Source organism: Staurois parvus, unplaced genomic scaffold (genome assembly GCF_062004578.1).
Source record: "Staurois parvus isolate SC_StPar_1 unplaced genomic scaffold, SC_StPar_1.0 ptg000686l, whole genome shotgun sequence".
In the NCBI taxonomy this organism is placed as follows: Eukaryota; Metazoa; Chordata; class Amphibia; order Anura; family Ranidae; genus Staurois; species Staurois parvus.
The window spans coordinates 4,233,625-4,254,651 of NW_028318482.1; the positions used below are offsets into that span (position 1 = coordinate 4,233,625).

Consider the following 21,027-nt stretch of genomic DNA (forward strand, 5'->3'; position numbering starts at 1 on the left):
AAAGTGGACCCATATCAGATTGAGTTCCTTGACTTATTGATCTGTAGATCCAATTCAAAGTTGATCACCAAAACATTTAGGTAGCTAATACCTGGCAATACCCTCCTCCATGCCACCAGCCACCATCCGTGGCATCTAATTAGAGGTATCCCTACAGGACAGTTCCCTGTAGGTGTCCCTACAGGACAGTTTTTAAGGATTCGTAGGAACTGTTCAGCTCCGAGAGAATTTCAGGAAGAGGCTGTAGATCTAAGTAGAAAATTTATGACAAGGGGGTACCCAAATTCCGTCATTAGGGATGGTAAATAAAAGGCTTGGAATCGGAGCAGAGAAGCCATTCTGCACAAAAAAGATGTACATCTCCAACAAAAAACGAATCGTAACAGTAAAGAGAGAATGGGTATCATTACCACCTATGGTGCGATGTGCATAATCGAATCCCATAGGTGTGAGTACCCATGCGATCCAATTCTAGTGCAGACCAAAAAAAGGATCCTGCACCTCCAATCGCACCACACGCAATTCGCATGTGATTTGCACTGGAATGCGGTGCGGGTCCTGTGCGAATCACAAGCGATATACCGCACCGCATATATGTGAACCCAGCCTTAATTGGGGAACCAAAGCATGTTTGTGAAACAGTTATCAGAAACTGGAATACCATTGGCCACCATGGGAGGAAGACTCAAATCTCGCTGGCTAGACACACACAGATACATATCTTACATACAATCTTGTACACTCTAAGGTTTGTAATGCAGCTAGCTAATCCATAAGCTTTTCAGATTTCCCCAAGCTTTTATATAAGCTGGCCCACTGCCTACATACACTAGGCAAAAGATTCAGGCTGACTTCACACTGATCTGCTTTTTTCCCCCTTTGGCGTTACAAAAAGCGGAATAAAAACCATGTATTCCTATGGAACTTTTCACACTGATCCATTGCGGGTCCAGTGCATTTTTTAAAATCCTGCTTTTTTTGGTGTAGTTTGGTGAAGTAAAAAAATGCACCCAAAACGTGGCAAAAATGTATCAAAAAAGCACCGTGTTGCATTTTTGGTGTGGTTTTTGAGTCACAAGTCCTGTAAAAAGGCACCGCAAACGCTATAAAAACTTGGATCAGTATGAAAGTAGCCTTAGTGTAGCTTGCCACCACCTGCAGTTTGTCAGCTGATTGGTCAGGTAGGCAAGCATATACACGCAGATCCAAAGATATAGCAGCTTTCACACTAATCAGCAATTAGCTGCCACATGCCTTCTGTAAGGGACCACCTGGCGGCACCTCTAGCAACCCACTGGTCAGGTTTCCCCAGAGCGCGGAGTCTAAGTCCCGGATCACTTGTTCACCAGGGCCCCTGATGGTGGGGATGGACTTGGAGTGTACCGAGACCAGGTCGCGACTACCGGGTACACCCACCAGTGGTAGAGGAGTCCGCCAGAGGCTCCCGCAGGGTGAGAGCCCGATGTGAGGAGACCGGGAGATCCCGGTGGGATGGACGGATGAGCAAGTGCACAGTCAGACAAGCCGAGGCGGTAGCCGGGGGGTTGGTGCGGTACAAAGCAGCAGGCAGAGAATGGTCGGGTCACACGCCAGGTCAGTAACAGGAGGTCAGATCTATAAAGGGGCATTCAGGAGCGAGGTCAGGCAAGCCAGGGGTTAGGACAGGAGAAATCAGCAATCCGGATCAGAAATACTCACTAACAGATTCAGGAACACAGGTAACAGGAAAAGACCATTCGGCAACCAGTGACAGCACAGGGGGGATTTAAATACCGTGCCCTGCGCTGTCATTGGTGCCCGGTGCACACCCGCGAACACCAGTGAGCATGCGCGAAACCATCGCCGCGGCTGGCCGGGACCTAGGGGCCCGCAGCCCTGCATGAGACGGCGCACTGCGCCTGCGCCGGGACCAGCGTCGCGGCGATCCCTGACACCTTCATACAGATTAATAGTGACATTATGACTGAGCATACTGTACAGAGACTTGTAAAATAACACCACAATCTTTCTAGGAGTATGAATTCTTAGCTTGGTACAGAGAAGGCCACTTATTATTGTTTAACATTTATATTCATAGGTGGGCAGTGCAAAGATACAGTATATGTACTATATGCAAATAGAAAGACAAAAAATAAATAAAAAGGGAGCAAAAACAGAAATATAGGCAGCACTACCCCTGTAAGGGTTGCTTTAGTAATTTGCTTGGCTTCTCTGTCAGTCTGGGCCTCCTCTTGAAAGCCTGACCTCTGCTGACATCACCATGCTCTAATGACCCAGATAAATCACACCTGCAAAATGGACTCACACACAGGGTAGTATAAACCAAAATGAAGTTTATATTGAGTTTGGAAGTGACTGAGTTAAGAATAACAAATTAACACTGGTATTGACAGTAACTGATCACTATTGACAATTATGACCAAAAGTATCAATATTCACAACAAACAGCAGTATTTGTTAGCAGGCCTGCTTTCAGAAATAATCCACTGCCTCCCATCTGAGGGGACTGTTGTATCCTCAAGTGAGCAGAAGACAACTATCAAGAGACAGGTAAGCACATTGTGGGTCCTCAGAACTGGATGACAAGGATTAAGTATGAAATAAAGAGAATTCCCAAGTAAAATTGGCAGTGTATCCTTTAAGAGCTCTGTAATGTCTTCTTGTTGGAGCCCAGTTGATGTGAGGCTGTGTCTAGGGGTAGATGATAGTTCCTCAGGGTAACCACTTCCCGAATGATGAGAAAAACAAAGGAAAGATGTAACACTTTTTTTATTACTAGCAGCGATTATTGTATGGTTCCCTGTAAGAGCTCTGATAATGAACTGAGCTTGGAGTAGAAAATAGCAACAAATGGTATGAATGTCTGTGGACAAAGACAGTTCCCTCTAGAGGTCAAAGGCAAAAGATGAACAGTAGTGCGAGTTCTGCTCTGCAGAAATGGAATGGGACTGGTTGATTCAGATGGTACTGCTGTGGGCTGATGTCTTGCAGTCAGGTTGAATAATAACTGTAATGCATGTATATTCCAGCAATGGCACTGGTATAACTAGTCCGCAACCCAGCCACTGTTTGAAGTGTTCACAGCTATGTGCGAGTAGACAACTAAGATGATAAACTAGTAATGCTCACTCTATCATGGGGTGCATGGACTTCTCTCACCAGATCACTATGGTTTCGCGGGTAGCGGCGGTCCGTCTTTCACCATGAATAGGAACAGTCCTCTGGTTCAGGCTTGACATTCCCCTCTGTCTTCTCCTGTCAGAGTGACCTGCTTGGCACCGTAGTGGGCTGGACAATCAGTAAGTTCCTCCACTCTCTCTCTCTCTTTCTCTCTCTGGTCCGCGGCCTCCTTCAACGTCTCCACCAGCGGCAAACTTCATTCTCATTTATTTCCCCTCCACAGACCCCTCGCCAATCTCCAGGGCTTTGTTTTTTATATGCCCTCGCCCACACGCTACATCTTCTAGGAAATGTAGTCCCAGACACTCTACTTCCAAGCCAAGTCATGCTATCCAGAAATACAAGTCCCACAGGACTTTTCTATCAATGTGAGGAACCTTTCACTGCAGACCACTGTCATCTAGCCTCCATTTTGCTAAACTGCAAGTAGTAACATTTCAGTGGGATACATATAAAGACTTAAACATTTGGACAGAATAGTGTTTGTCCTGTTTATGGGAGAATGCTGGAATTTCAGTAAACAACGTGTCTTTGAATACATTGTCTTGACTCATAACATGTTCATTTCTCAATTTTGCAGAGGTAAGGATGTGGGACAGATGCTGATTCTTGGCCAAGCACATCTGAAGGTGATACTTCGCCTAATGTGAGAGGAGTTCTTGCCTCTTGCAGTGACTTTGAGTTATACAGACCAGCCGACACGGTTGGCTTATTCATAGCTAGGATTTCACCAGCACATTATCCTGTTCATAGCAAGTCCTAACACAACATGGATGGATCTAGCAGGGTCTATAAACCATTTAGTCAGTCCGTAGGATGTTCTATAGGGTTAGGACATACCATTTTGCATCCTCTGTGAGGATATTTTGGTGGTTTGTAAGGTGACAGTTGATTAAAGAGTAACTGCATTACCCATTTTCAGTTTCTCCATATTTAGGCATTTTCCCTAAAGTGGTTGTAAAGGCAGAACATTTTTTACCGTAATACAATTCCAGTATTTGTATTCCCCCCCTCTCCCCTCTTATACTTACCTGAGCCCTATCTCAATCCAGCAATGTGCCTGTCCACATCAGTGCTGGTCTCTCTCTCTCCTCACAGGACACAGAAACAGCAGTGGGAACCATTTACTTAATTATTTTGAGTGGTGAATTTTTCCCTTCAGAAAATTGTAGTGTTGGGGTTTTCTAGGAGCTGACTATGGTAAATTATAGTATGGAGATCCATAAAAAGCAGTGTGCTTACATTGAAGCACACACACAGCACATAATGTGAAACAACACACAGCACACAGTTAACTCTTTGATCACCCCAGTTATTAACCCCTTCCTGCCCAGTGCCATTAGTACAGTGTCAGTGCTTTTTATTAGCACTGATCATTGTATTGGTGTCAGTTGGGATGTCAATTACACCAAGTCAGTTCCCCCCAGTGTTAGAATGCCCGCCACAGTACCGCAGTCCCGCTATAAGTTGCTGATTGCCACCATTACTAGTAAAAAAAAAAATTCCAGTATATACACCGCCATTTGTAAATGCTATAACTTTCACGTAAACCAATTAATGTACATGTATTATGATTTTTTTAGAGCAAAGACATGTAGCAGAATACACTTTGTCCTAAATTTATGACAAATTAGATTTTTTAAATTTTTTTACTAGACGTTTAATAGCAAAAAGTCAAAAATATAGGTTTTTCTCCAAATTGTTGGTCTTTTTTTGTTTATAGCACAAAAATAAAACCGCACAATCAAATACCACCAAAAGGAAGCTCTGTTTGTGGGGGAACAAAAAGGACATACATTTCATTTAGGTTCAGCGTTGCATGATTGTGCAATTGTCAGTTAAAGTAATGCAGCACCGTATCACAAAAAATGGCCTGGTCAGAAAGGGGGGTAAATCTGGAGGGCAAGTATCACTCAGCTTTGGTTTCTACCAGAATATTGACAATATTATTTTAGCCTGTTGGAGTTGATCAGCATTTGGCAGATGGTTCTGGTCAGCATACCATACTGTAAAAACATCTTGCACATACCTGCCCATTTTGAAAATCATAATCCAAGGAATACTGCAGCTTTCCGAGTTTCTCCTCGGGCTTCTCTTCTTTGCCTTCTCCTAAGAGAGAGGGATCCAAATCCTCAACATCGGGTTGCACCTGCACAGAAAAATATAAAAGCTTTATTTAACTGTTTCATTATACAGAGAAGTAGCAATCAATAGTGACAGTAACTTCATAAACATGCTTGCCATCTTCAGGTATCTAGAGCCATCCCAGCCACTAGCAATAATCAAATGTAAAATCCAACAGGCTGGTTGTTCATCAATCAATCAACTTGGGTACATTCAGCCTACCCATACATGGTTTAAATCTTGCTTGGTCCCTAGTGAACTTGCCGAGATTCAAACCATCTATGGCCACCTTTAATAAATAATGTCCCTTGTCCTTTTCTGTTTGTAATTTCAGCTGCACTTAGACTGTATTAAATATTGAGAAAATATATGTGTAACAGTGACATAATTGGAATAAAATTGGTATACTGTAAATAATTTATATATAATTATATCATTGGTATATATAATATTTACCCTAAAAGTCCCTTTTTGTTGTTTTTGGTTACAGGATATTGGGGATGCAGTACACCTAATTAAACATTTGACAGCTACCTTATATATTTCGAATAAATAGTATATGATAAATATTACTTCATATTTTGCAGGGAAAAAGTGCCCTGATTGGGGAATGCAGCATAAATGAATGATTGCTGAATAAACGGAATGGGGAGGTATTTATCAACAGGTACATCAGTTGTTCTATTTGGTGCACAGTGCACAAATGTGTCACAGACTTGTGATTGATTTCTTACGTCACATTTCTTGTAACAAATGTGATACATTATTTTATCACATTTTGTGAATTTGTGGCAGATTTCCACAGATTTCCAACTTTTCATCCACCTGCCTCTCCATCTCAGCCATTCAGAGGAAACCTTGTATTTATTGCTAAAATGCAAGGCTTCCTGTGAATGGTTGAGCAGCGCTCAGTCCAACTTGACTTTATTCTGGAGTGGGACGGGAAGTCCCTGTACCAGTGCTGGAACAAAGCGCTGTATGTAGCTGAACCTATGCACAGTTTATATAGCGCTGGCAGAGGCTGCATGTATTATCTAAGGAACTTGTTTGGGCCAGCTTGGTTCAAACAAACTGTTTAAAGTGATAGCAAAGTTGGTGTTATCTTTAACACTATTCATATTTAGGCGCCTGCAGCCTATATATTATATAATTTCTGAGTTCTACATTCACTCCTTCAGTACACAGATTGGTCATTTCCCAGTGAGATCCCACCTTCACCACGTACCCGATCTCAATCCAGAGCTGTGCTCAAGAACAGCAGCTCTCTCCACTCTCTCCCTCTTCACAGAGCATAGTGATAGCAGTAGGAGCCATTGGCTCAAATTCTGTGATGAGGGAGTGGATGGCGGGGCCGAGCCACACTGTCTGTGTCTATAGATGCAGGCAGCATGTCTCAGGATCGAACCCATAGGTGTGCCACAATAGGAAGTGGCTTCCTGTGGTGGCACAGTGGGAAGTGAAGGAGCCAGGGGCGATGGCAGGGGACCTGAGAAGAGGAGGATTGGGGCCACTCTGTACAATTCTCTTGCATTGAGCAGTTAATTATTGTATGTTTGTTATTTTTCGAAAAATGTTTACAATCACTTTAAGTAGCGTCTAGCAGTGTCACGACCTGATTCACCTGCTGGTGGCACTGTGGATCTCTGGACCAGGGGCGGACTGACCATTTGGAAACTCGGGCACTGCCCGAGGGCCCGGGGTCAGTAGGGGGCCCCATGAGATGCCCCTGGTACCTTTTTAATAGGCTTTTTTGAGTTTGGGCAAGAACACAGGGGCCCCATGATCCCCTATTGCCTGGGGGCCCCATGAGTTTTCAGTCCGCCCCTGCTCTGGGTAGAAAACTGTAGTTATAGTGTCCACAAGCGGGTGTCTTTCAGAGGTCAGTAGGCCCCAGTAATTAGTTACAAATGGTTATAGGTGCTAGCAGGACATATACAGTAATTCTGCTCCCATTAGCACACAGCGCGTCAGTATTTTGGTTGTATCCTGTTTGCCGTACGTCAGCCACACTCTGTTGCCATTAACTCTTGATCCTGCTCCTGTTCCTGTTCTTGCTCCTGTTCTTGCTCTGAACCCAGTACCTTGCTGCCTTGCTCCTTTACCAGTTTTGTTTTTCCATCTCCCCTAGTTTTCCCTTGCCTTACATGATTAATTTGCAGATATATATATATTTATAGTGTATAAGTATTTAGTTAGTTTAGGTTTCTACATTTTGGCATTTAGTTCAGATTTTCATACATTTCATGTTCATTGCACTGCTGGTGTGTAGTTATCTTACATACACTGTAAATAAATCTCACTTTAAAGATATACAGTTATGCCCCAAAAATATTGGCACCCCTGCACCCCTGCATTTCTGCCAGATAATCCACCACTTTGCCCAGAGAATTGGTGCAATTACAAATGTTTAGGCATTCTCATGTTTATTACGTTTGTATTGGTATCACACAAAATGTGGAGAAACAAAAATCCCAAATACCCCCCCCCCCCCAAAAAAAAAAAAAAACGTTGGTGTTAAATATTCATTGCTGTTTAGGCAGTAGACCATCTATATTCTCATTTTGTTTAGACCTAGGCTGGTATAACACCTGAGGTCTGGGCCTAACTATATTTGATCCGCTGCCAATTGGACCTAACTAATTACCAATATTAATGATATTAGGATTGGACCACCAATATGCTATACAGGTAAGCCTATATACTTCTGTGGTCATACTATATTGTGAGATTTGATGCCTATAAGATAATAGAGAGTTTACTATTGCCTCCATGAGTTTCTCCCACGTGCCAACAGGCCCATTCACAGAACACAACTGTAAAGATATATCATGTCTGTTTTTTTCTCCCTCAGTCTACTTATTGGGGGTAAGATATTTTTTATAATGATACGGCCATCATTTTTCACATATATGGGGTATTTCTGAATGTTGTATGTATTAATTGCATATATAATTTCTATATGATAGTTATGTTCTTTCTTCTCTCTGTTTCAGAATTTGATTTTATATCATGGTATAGTCTTCACAACCCTCTACACCATTCATGTGCCTTGCTGGTCCTGAGGAAGCAGTGGAAGCCACGAAATGCGTAGACTAAATACAGCAAATACAGTGGTGGTTGTGTTTTAATGTATTTTGGATAAAACCTTTTTTTAATATATTGGAATAAAATTGATTTTTTTCTGGAAATTGTATTCCTTTTTCTTTATGTTGGATGGCTTCTAATGGTATATTTAAAGTCCCATTTACTTACATACGCCTTTTATCTTCCATACTATTCACCTGCACATACTGTCATACATTCTGACTTTCTCCTGCATACAATGCCCTGTCAAACTCACAGCAGTCATCTCCTGCATATACTACCTGCTGTCACACCCTCCACATTCCCCTGCTGTCACACCCTCCATGCTCCTCTCCTGCATATACTGCCTGCTGTCACACCCTCCACATTCCCCTGCTGTCACACCCTCCATGCTCCTCTCCTGCATATACTGCCTGCTGTCACACCCTCCACATTCCCCTGCTGTCACAGCCTCCATGCTCCTCTCCTGCATATACTGCCTGCTGTCACACCCTCCACATTCCCCTGCTGTCACACCCTCCATGCTCCTCTCCTGCATATACTGCCTGCTGTCACACCCTCCACATTCCCCTGCTGTCACACCCTCCATGCTCCTCTCCTGCATATAATACCTGCTGTCACACCCCCCACATTCCCCTGCTGTCACACCCTCCATGCTCCTCTCCTGCATATACTGCCTGCTGTCACACCCTCCACATTACTCTTATGCATATACTGCCTTGCTGTCACACCCTCCATGCTCCTCTCCCGCATATACTGCTTGCTGTCACACCCTCCACATTCCTCTGCTGTTATACCCTCCATGCTCCTCTCCTGCATATACTACCGACTGTCACACCCTCCACATTCCTCTGCTGTTATACCCTCCATGCTCCTCTCCTGCATATACTGCCTGCTGTTACACCCTCCACATTCCCCTGCTGTCACACCCTCCATGATTCTCTCCTGCATATACTGCCTGCTGTCACACCCTCCACATTCCTCTTATGCATATACTGCCTTGCTGTCACACCCTCCATGCTCCTCTCCCGCATATACTGCCTGCTGTCACACCCTCCATGCTCCTCTCCTGCATATACCCCCTGCTGTCACACCCTCCACATTCCTCTGCTGTCACACCCTCCATGCTCCTCTCCTGCATATACTGCCTGCTGTCACACCCTCCACATTCCTCTGCTGTCACACCCTCCATGCTTCTCTCCTGCATATACTGCCTGCTGTCACACCCTCCACATTCCCCTGCTGTCACACCCTCCATGCTCCTCTCCTGCATATACTGCCTGCTGTCACACCCTCCATGCTTCTCTCCTGCATATACTGCCTGCTGTCACACCCTCCACATTCCCCTGCTGTCACACCCTCCACACTCCTCTCCTGCATATACTGCCTGCTGTCACACCCTCCATGCTCCTCTCCCGCATATACTGCCTGCTGTCACACCCTCCACATTCCATTGCTGTCACACCCTCCATGCTCCTCTCCTGCATATACTGCCTGCTGTCACACCCTCCATGCTCCTCTCCCGCATATACTGCCTTGCTGTCACACCCTCCATGCTCCTCTCCCGCATATACTGCCTGCTGTCACATCCTCCACGCTCCTCTCCTGCATTTACTGGCCAGTAACACACCTCCTGTATTATAGGGTGTACACTCTGGATGAAGGAGCAACAGAGACACCTTTGGACAGCAGTATTGTCAGTCATGGGGCAGGTTAGTGTTAGAAGTACTAGCAGACTTAAATACACTAACAAACTGAAACCAAACTCCAGCTCACACTTTATAAGCAGTTACAGCAATAGTTTTTTCCTTTTCGGGATAAAGGTTCTACATAAATAAATGCTGACCATTGTGAACATATATGTTGCTGTAGAAGCGCACACCACCTCAGTGCACAAGAGGGGGGCTTACCGGAGTGAGATGATCCCCACTTAAGATTGGTCAAAGAGCACTGTATGCAATTCCCGGGGTATTCAGCTTTGACTCCAGCAGCATGGAATACATCAAGTCCGCTATGTCCACATAGTACTGTATACGGCTCAGCTCAACCAAAGAAGAGCATGCTGATCTTCTGCTGTGGCTGGTTGACGCGAACTGTATAGGATACTATATGGACATAATTGGGGATCATCTCACTCCCGTATGCCCCCCTCTTGTGCATGGAGGTGGTGTGCGGTTCTGTTGCATGGAAGATTAAAAGCTTTTGGGATTCCCTTCTGTCCTCCTCTGCTGCATTCATAGAAGGTCTTTGCTTCCTTTCTTCACCTGGCTCTTCATTGGGATTTTTATACACACACTTCTTTGTTTTTATTGAATGTGGTCCTTTCAATAGGGACATATATGTTCACAATTTGTATTATTCCCTTCTATAGTATTTGACAGTGCTGCACTTCTGTATATCACATTTTGGGTACTGTGTATTAAAGCGGAGTTCCACTCATGCTGTCAAAAAATAAAAGTCAGCAGCTACAAAAACTGTAGCTGCTGACTTTTAAAAAACATCCACTTACCTGTACCTCAGTCCTGTGGTGTGTCCCCGCAGCCCATTTCACCGACTGTCCTGGATTCCAGGAGGCCGGCATCTTCAGTGTGGGTACCCAGCTGTGACTGCTTGCGGCTTCACAGCCGGGTACCCACTGCACATGCACAAGTAGCGCTGCACTTTCTGAATGGTCCTGTAGTCTTCTGGGAGCTGTCACGTGTCCCAAAAGACTACAGGGAGGGAGGGAGGGATTACACCTTCTGCTTCCGATAGCCTAGGCGATCGGACCGGAAGTGGGAGCGGATACCTGTCAAATTTGGGTACCCGCTTCCCCCGCCGCCCCCCAAAGGTGCCAATCCTTAATGGAGATCCGGAGAGCAGTCCTTAAAGCGGAACTTCCCCTTTTGGGTGGAGCTCCGCTTTAAAGTACAGTGCTAGCTGCTGTGGATCCATTTTAAATTTTGGGCCCTAGCAGTTTTCTGTTTCTTTTACATTCAAAAGTTGACCATTGTAAGCACCCCTGTCAGGGGTAAATGATTTGTCTCAACCCTCTAACTGCTACTTGTGTAGGGCAGCTTGTTCTGTTGAAAAACAACAGACTTACTGCTAGGAGAGGAAGAAAGAAAGAAAGAAAGAAAGAAAGAAAGAGAGAAAGAAAGAGAGAAAGAAAGAAAGAGAGAAAGAAAGATAGAAAGAAAGAGAGAAAGAAAGAGAGAAAGAAAGAGAGAGAGAAAGAAAGAAAGAAAGAAAGAAAGAAAGAGAGAGAGAAAGAAAGAAAGAAAGAAAGAAAGAAAGAAAGAAAGAAAGAAAGAAAAAAAGAAAGAAAGAAAGAAAGAGAGAGAGAAAGAAAGAAAGAAAGAGAGAGAGAGAGAGAGAGAGATAAAAAGAAAGAAAGAAAGAAAGAAAGAAAGAAAAAAAGAAAGAAAGAAAGGAAGGAAGGAAGGAAGGAAGGAAGGAAGGAAGGAAGGAAGGAAGGAAGGAAAGAAAGAAAGAAAGAAAGAAAGCCTAAAAAAGAAAACTAATGCAGCTATCGCAATTAGTAAACTTCAGTTTAATAAATGTTTGCTTTTGGGCTTAATACTACTTTAAGGATTATGAAAGAGATTGAGAAGAAGATTGTCGCTTGATTCATCATAAGATGTTACATGCCAATGAGGAAGTATTGTGTCCTGTCCCGCTCAATCTGTGCCTTCAGAACTCGAATCTCACACTTTTCCCCAAGGCTACTCCAGTTGCTAGGTTACCAGGCCATAGCTGCTTTGGCTGCCTAGAGCGGGCACAGTACATACACTATATCACCAATATGTTATATATACATATGTACGTCATCAATATATACTGTACATGCATGAGAAATAGAACAAACTGTCTCACTATGTAACAGCATGTTAACTGTCTGTCAATTCTGAATCATCTCAGGGGCATCTCAAATTGATGTCAGAATGACATCATCCACACAGGCCCTTAGAATGTCATATACTAAATTCACGTTTGTATTTCTGTGCTGTTCATAGATGTCACTGTGCATATATCCAGGGTCGTGGATTAGGGGGGTACCACCGGTCCTCCTGTATGGGGCCCAGGCAGCAGGGTGAATCAAATTTGGCCAGGGAGGGTAATCAGCAGCTGAAAGCTGGCGGGAGGGAGAGGAGGAGAAGCCACAGAAATACAAACATGAATTTAGCTGTTGCAGAGAGAGCCATACAAGCACACAATAGGATCCTTCAGGATAGACAGTGGGGGAAGGGTCCAATAAACAGGTCATATTTGCTAGCCCCACCGTGTCCTGAATGAACACAATAAGTGATCGGTACTGATCACTCACTGTGTTAATTCATAACTGAAGCATAGTAAATTGTATTTATTTGGGCAGGGGACTGTCAGATTGGCTGTACGAGGCCCCATGGTTTCTAACTGCAGCCCTGCATATATCACTTCTTTGTGCAACAGTCATATCATAGATTATATAGTAGAGTGCAAGCCAAGTGCCTCCTGTACATCGAAAAAAAAATTTTTGTGACAGGCATGGCTTTTTCTCTTGGCCTACAACTCTCTGACCATGCAGAATTTAGCAAATGCATAATAAAAAGCAAGATTCTGCCATATACACACATCTTCTAGATAGGAGTATGCACCAAAATAGGCTTTAACTCATACAGCTGTAGGGACTTCACAAATGTCTATCCAGCAATACTTGGATTGAGGCCACAACCTGTTCATATCAAAACAGTAGAACTATGCCTTGTCTGATCCCCTGTACAATTTTGTCCTGTCTCTTGTTCCTGATGTGTAAATTTAAATTTTACAACAGACAATGCTAAATCCCATTTCATATGAATTAACAGCAAAGTTATATCAGCAAATTTAAAGGGCATATCTCCTGTTTCTGTTGAACCTTGAACGCATTGCTCCTCCCATGAACTTCCTGATTTAGGCTCCATTCACACTAGGGCTTTTTAAATCGCGGACGAAATCACCGCAATTCTACCCACGATTTGAAAAAGCGCGATCGCGTGTTCAGGTGCCATTCATTTCAATGGCACCTGAAAAACCAGGGCATGTTTGCCACAATCGTGCTGCATTTTTCTGCACAGTAAACACACCGTAATCACGTAAACAAAATCGCGGGACGTACAACACCCAAAAAAGGAACCATTTTTGGGCAATGCGTGTCCTGCGATTTTGTTTATGCGATTACAGTGTGTACACAAAATCACGGGATGCGTGACATCAAAAAAAGGAACCTATTTTGGCCAATGCTTGTCCTGCAATTTTGTTTGAACAGCACATTTGCCACATGGAAAAACACGCTGCGTTTTTAGGTGCCATTGAAATGGCTGGCACCTGAACACGCGAATGCGCGCTTTCACAATTTCACAGCACATTTTCAAATCGTGGGCAGAATCCCGGCAATTCTGCCCATGAGTTGAAACTCCCTAGTGTGAATGGTGCCTTAAGCCATGTCTCTGCACATATTGTTTGCCAAATCATTGTGCTCTCTTCAGCCGATGTCTTGCTCCTTTGTGTACTTGCAACTTTCCTTATCGTCACTACAACTTTTAACTGACATTTGGCTTTTGCTTGATCCCAAGCTGCACTCCCACCAAACGTTGGCTTTTTTTACTGACTAGGCATCTGTATGATTCCTACCTGCTCTATCTGCTATGGGACCCAGCCTTACTCACCTCCTGGTGGGGCGGTCCAGAGGACCGTGACCTGGTACCAACATGCAGTGAAACCCATCTCCACCATCTGGAGCTCTGGTAAATACCAGTTAGCGCTTAGACCCTGCATTTTGGGTGAGCCCGCATCATCCGCCAGGGTGACCAGCTTGTATACATATCCTGCTGATCGGTGGGAGCCTCTCTACTGCCATAGCAACTGGTCTCCGAGCCTGAACGTTACAGTTATTATCAATTTGTAATAAAACATCAAAATTACCACCGCCTCCCCACTGACCATGTTTTTCCTTTCACTGTGTAGATTTCACAAAGATCCTTATTGACCAAAGGTGTCTTTCTCCCCTCCTGCTCTGTGAGTTGTAACTCAGGCCTGCACACATGCTGCCTCTAAATTTTTTAATTCCTTCTCAAACTCAAAATCTTCTCCTGCTTCACTATTAATTAGGGATGCACCGATATTGAGTATTTTCACGAGTACTCGTACTTGTGAAAATACTCCCGATACCTTAAAAGATACTTTGTGATGTGATTTGCGTTAATGAACCATCTGCGGGCCCAGGATCAGTATTGCGAGAGCCATCAGTGGAGGGGGAGGAGGTCTGTTCTCCACCCCTTCTTGACCTGACCCGGAAGTGACAGGTATGACATCATTTCCAGGTCTCCATAGACAGAATGGCCAGGAAAGAATGTAATGCAGTGCCATGCGCACTGCATTACATTCAGTGGAGCACATAGGAGTCATGCAGGGTCTTTTAGACCCTGGATGTCTCAATACAGAGAATCTGTCACCAAAATTAATCACATAGTGCACTTTTTGTCCCCTGTGATGACAACAACAAGTTAAATAGAAAGTTAGAAAAACATGTTGTCATTGCAAAAAAATTTAAGTTTCACCCAAGCACATAAACTCCCACCCCAAGAAATTTTGAACCCCCCCCCCTACATACACGCACGTATGAATGTAAATGCACACATCGGGGTGCCTACACATGAAACCGTCGATTGTGATACATGTGTTACATATCGCAATGCACGCCAGAATGAGAGTAATTTTTCTACACCAGGCCTCCTCCGTACCATTACATTAATCAACTACAGGAGGCTTTATAGTGTTGCCTATATAAGAATATAGGATACTACAGTTTGTTGCCATTTCATATGCGCACGCAAATTAAGAATTGACATGAAGGGTATCTATTTTCTCGGTACAACCTCATCTCTTATAATTCACCAAAAAATGGGCAATGTATTGGCTTTTTGTGCCCTAAAACCAACTTAAGTTTTTTTTTGACTGAGATTTTGTGTTTGCTAGGCTTTTGCGGTGATATCGTGTGACATAAAAAATTGGAACTACTGCTATTTTCTTCTCTATGGTGTTTGCTTTCAGAAAATATTTTTGGGGGATTATGTAACCTTCAGGACTAAAATTATTTTTTATATGTGTGCACAAAATGCAAAAGGGGCTCTGGCAGCAAAAGGGATAAAGGATACGTTCACTTTCAGGAACATGTTACATGTTTGAACTTGTTTTAGGGTGGAACATGTAACATGTTCATGCTCCTGCAGTGGCTCGGTGATCTGCTGCCCCTGTGTGACAGCAGTACGGGGAGAAGTTCATCACGCCAGCTGTCACTTTTTTTAAAGAGCGTGGCTGTGCGGGGCTCTACCCACATGGCCGCATCATCCATTCACAGAGTTCTGTGAATGAACCAACTATGAATACCAACATCCTTTGTGGATGTCGGCTTGTAGTTCTCAATGAACTACCATGGTGCTGTTGGGTGCTCTGGTAGCTCATTGATTCTTCCTGTCAATGTGAAACTGCCTACCTTTACAATGTACGGACAGACAGATTACACAAAGAGTCTGTTGGAGTCCTGCATGGCACCCATGATCTTCTGATTGCTGATGCAATGCTTTACAGGCTCCTAAAAAAACATTAAATGCGCATTTTTTTACCTGCAAAATATGTCCATTTTTTATTTTTTTAATAGTTAACTTATCCTTTAACAGAGCGGACACCAGAGGTTGATTTGGCTGCTCAGCATGTGCTTGTACTGAGCACCCAAGTGTTGCGAGGGTAACCTGAGGGAATATGTTTTTTTTTCTTTCTCTCTTTGGGGCCAGTACCTTATTTACTCGCTCAGCAGATACACTGAGATCTGAGCGTTAAGAGAGCCTGGCACTCCCCTTTTCTGATGAGCACCTAATCGGTACTCATCACACTTCAAGGTCTCTCCCCTCCCTTCTAGTCCCCGGGTGCGGTGCTGGAGACAGGCAAGGAGGGGAGGAGGAGATAAACAGTGCAATGTTAAAACATTAAAAGTCTAAGTCGCCATAAAGCCCCTCTTGTTTTTAAAAGCCCCAGACATTCCTAAAAGGCACCTCAGACTTAAATACGGCTTTGGTTAGAATTTTTTTTTTTATTAGGACAAGTAGATTGTCATAAGGGATGAGTAGAGTGGGACCCCGATTTAGTCCTTGGACAAGTAGTTGTTTAAAAAATTTCCACATCCCTGGAATCCTTTTCAAACCTATCATCAAGTTAAAGCATAAAAAACTGTAAAAAAATAAGTCAGCAGATACAAAAACTGTAGCTGCTGAAAACAGCCACTCACCTGTCCCTCGATCCCGTGGTGCCCTCCCCGCAGCCCATTTCACCAGCTGTCCTGTGTTCCCAGTGTCAGCATCTTCAGTGTGGTCACCTGGCTGTGACAGCTTGCAGCTTCACAGGCAGGTGCCCACTGCGCGCCATAGCGAGTAGCGTTGCACTTTCTGAATGGTCCCATAGTCTTCTGGGACCTGTCAGGTGTCCCAGAAGACTATGAGGAGATAAGGGGTGAGGACAACTTCTGCTTCTGATCGACCCAAAATTGACAGCTACCTGCTCCTCAAAGGTGCCAATCCTTAATGGGCAGTGGGGAACCAGTACTTAAAGTGGAACTTCCCCTTCTGGGTGGAGATCCACTTTATTTTTTTTTTTTTTTTAATTTAAATATTTATTAAATTTTTCATATTAATACAAAAGTCCCAAAACAGGGAAAAAAATTCTCAATACAAATAAACATTTATAACATTTCTATCTTTCCCTTATTAAAAAAGAACTCTTTTCTTTCCCATCCCACTATCTCCCCTTCCCGCCCCTCATCCCCCCTCTTCCCTCTGCAGACTCCAATCCATTCTGATCTAATAAGGCTTATCCATTTTATTGTTAACCTTTTAGTTTATATTTTCTTATATTTCTCCTTCAATCTTGCTCTTTCCCACTTTTCCCATCTCCTAGAATACACTCCCATCCTATCTTCATGCATATGGTATGATTTTTCCATTCTACCAATCTGGTCCACTCTGTTAATCCAGTCTTCCTCCTTCGGTACCTCGGCTCTTCTCCAAAACTTGGGTATCAGCCCTTTCGCTGCATTCAAGAAGTACCAAATACCTGAATCTTTATGTTTATTTACAGATGTCTCTACCTTGTGTAGGAGACACATCGTTGGGTCTAACCCTATGTCAATTCCGGTTATTTCCCCAATCAGTTTAACTATTATCTTCCAAAAGGCCTGAATTTTCGGACATTCCCACCATATGTGAACCGCCGTGCCAATCTCTCCACATCCTCTCCAACACTTATTTGAGTTTTCCCCATTCATCTTATGCTCTACACTCGGTGTAATGTGCCATCGTGTCATACACTTGTAATTAACCTCAACCTCTCTCATACTAACATTATCGTGTATCAATCTAAACATCTTTCTTTGACTATCTTCGTCGAACTCAACTCCCATGTCCCTTTCCCATTTTGTAATAAAAGTTAACTTTGTGTTTATGTCTAATTCTGTGAGTATTCTATACACTTTTGAAATACCGTGTTTCCCATCACCTCGTGTCCCCAACAACCTTTCAAACATATTCCACTCCTGTTTTATTCTCAGGGGTTTCGGTAAATTTCCAATAAAACATTTCAATTGATGATACTTCCACTCATCTATTCTAATAAAAATATCTCCCTTCTTCTCTATTAAATCTTTAAGTGATCTCAGTTCCCCTTCCACCAAGACATCACTCAGTTGGGTGTCCTCCTTTCTAAACCATCTCCCTGATATCTTATTCTTTCCCGGGGGGAAATACTCAGTATTTGTAAGAGGCATTAATATAGAATTGAATTCCCATTTCATATTTTTGTGTAAAGTGTCCCATACCCTAAAAACATTTAATGTGTACATACTTGTGCTTTCTTTAATTCCCCTAAACTGTGTTGGGACCCATATCATCTGACTCAGTCTAGTGCCACTAAGATCATTTTCAATTGTTACCCAACTTTTTCCCTTATGGTTAAATGTCCAGTCATATATTCTTGCCAAAACCACTGCTTTATAATATCTCTTGACATCTGGTAGACCCATTCCCCCTTTCTCTTTAGTCCTACTCAATGTTTCATATGCTATTCTAGGTTTCTTATTCCTCCATATATATTTTGTTAACATTCTTTTCATTATCTTAAAGAAGGCCTCTGGGATTTTAATTGGTACCATTTGAAATCTATACAGTATTTTAGGCATAATTACCGTTTTGACCAGGTTTATACGTCCTATCCAGGCTGGGTTTCCTCCTTCTAATCTTTTTAAATCTTCCCTGATCTCATTTATCAAAGATATATAGTTTAATCTATACAAGTTCTTGAGTGAGGCAGTAAGCTTTATTCCTAGATACTTTATCTCTTTTTCTCTCCATATAAAGGGGAATTCTTTTTGTAGTTTTTCTTTTTCATTCTTTGATATATTAATATTCAGGATCTCTGTTTTCGTTGGATTAATTTTTAAGTTTGAAAGTTCACCGTACTCCTTCAGAATCTTCATTATATTTGGGAGAGTTATTCGAGGATTCCCCACATAGAACAATAAGTCGTCCGCAAAGGCCGCTACTCTATGTTCTGTAGATTCTATCTGTATTCCCTTTACCGATCCACTATTTCTTATTATTGACAACAGAGGTTCGAGTGACAATACATATAACAGAGGGGACAGTGGACAGCCCTGTCTTGTCCCATTAGACATTCCAATGGGTTCTGATCTCTCCCCGTTTACCGTGATGATTGCAGTAGGCTCACTATATAATTTGCTTATCCACTCTCGCATTCTATCGCCTATCCCCAGCACTTTTAAATTATCCATCATGAAGCCCCAGTCCACTCTATCGAATGCCTTCTCTGCGTCAATCGACAAGAGCACCACCGGGTCTTTCCCTTTTCTACTCTTCTGAATAAGCATCAGGGTTCTCAAGCCGTTATCTCTACCTTCTCTCCCTGGTACGAAGCCCACCTGATCTCCATGGATCCATTCAGGCATCAGATCCCTCAACCTGTTTGCTAACACCTTTGCATACAGTTTAGTGTCAGTGTTCAGTAATGAAATAGGTCTATAGCTGGAGCACTGAGATGGATCTTTTCCTTCCTTATGAATAAGTACCACATGGGCCTGCAGGGATTCTCTCCTCACTTCCGTCCCACCTCCCAGAGCATTCATATATTTCTCCAGCTTGGGTAGCAATACCTCACTGAATTTCTTATAGTACCTAACTGTATAACCATCCGGGCCTGGGCTTTTTCCCCCCCCTGTGCTTTTCAATGCTCTTTTAATTTCTTCCTGGGAGATTTCTGCATCTAGGGATTTCAACTGTACTTCACTTAGTTTTGGTAATCCCGCATTTTTTAAGTATGTCATCTTTTTTTTATTAATTTCCTCTTGGGCTTCTTTTAGAGGGCCTTGGGTACTGATATTATATAATTTCTTATAATACTCCGTAAACACTTTAATAATCTCTTTATTTGAGTGGACCAACTCCCCCTTTGAACTTTTTATCCTTTCTATGTAGTTCCTATTTTTCTTTTTATTCAAGGCTCTCATTAAATATCTTCCTGGTCTGTCTCCCCATCTATATCTTTCGTTCAAAACCCTGTTGTATACTCTTCTCTTCTCCTCCTCCATCAACCTCTCTAGCTCATCTTTTTTATCCACTAGCTTCTGTCTCGTATCTTTTGTTATTTTCTTCTTATGGATCTGCTCCAGTTCCAATATTTCTTTTAAGAGCCTACTGACCCTCTCTCTTCTTTCCTTTTTTTTCCTTGCACCTGCCGCGATCAAGATTCCTCTTATAAATACCTTGTGGCTTTCCCAAACTGTAGCTATCGATACTCCCTCTGTTTCGTTCTCCTTAAAATATACCTTAATCTCTTTCTCGATTTTTTGAACTATATCCTCATCCAGAAGAAGGGCCTCGTTTAACCTCCACCCCAATCCTCCAGTCCACCTTCCTCCCCATCTCATTTTCATCACAACCGGAGCATGATCCGAGAACGTCCTTGTTTCTATGTCGATTTTAACCAGATGATCTATCAGTTGGTGGTCTATTAAGATGTAGTCTAATCTCGAGTATATCTCGTGTGCATTCGAGAAGAAGGAATAGTCTCTGTCTTTCATATGCGTTATTCTCCAGGTGTCCACTAGTTGATATTCATGCATCGCTTTTTTCAAAGCTCTCAGAGACCTACTCCCCTCTCTTTGCACAGAAGAGGTATTATCCTTTTGTGGGTCCATACAGAAATTTAGGTCTCCAGCTACTATCAAACGCCCTTTTTTAAATTCCATTAATTTTTTTAACAGACCCTTCATATATATCTCCGGATTTTTATTAGGGCAGTATATATTGGCTAAAGTGCACTCAATCCCCTGAAGTTTACCTTTTAAGAATAAAAACCTCCCCTCCGGGTCGGTTCTTCTATCCTCCAGCTCAAATCTCATATTCTTTGCCAAACCTATTGCAACCCCTTTTGCTCTTTTAATTGGAGAATCTGCATAATACCATGTTGGATAGTATTTGGATCTCAGTTTTACATTTGCCTCTATCTCAAAGTGTGTCTCCTGTAAAAATACCACTGACGTCGCCCTATGATGTAACTCATTAAACAACCTAAATCTCT

At 42.9% G+C, this 21,027-nt stretch overlaps 1 protein-coding gene across 1 annotated transcript in view; it reads right to left on the minus strand.

Moving 5' to 3' along the window:
• LOC149447462 (synaptotagmin-1-like) overlaps window positions 1–21,027 on the minus strand; it is a 348,270-nt gene that overhangs the window by 58,428 nt on the left and 268,815 nt on the right. Inside the window, exon 4 of the mRNA XM_089652580.1 lies at window positions 5,210–5,329. Within this exon, the coding sequence (XP_089508706.1) occupies window positions 5,210–5,329 (120 nt within the window). The remainder of the gene's footprint in view (window positions 1–5,209; window positions 5,330–21,027) is intronic.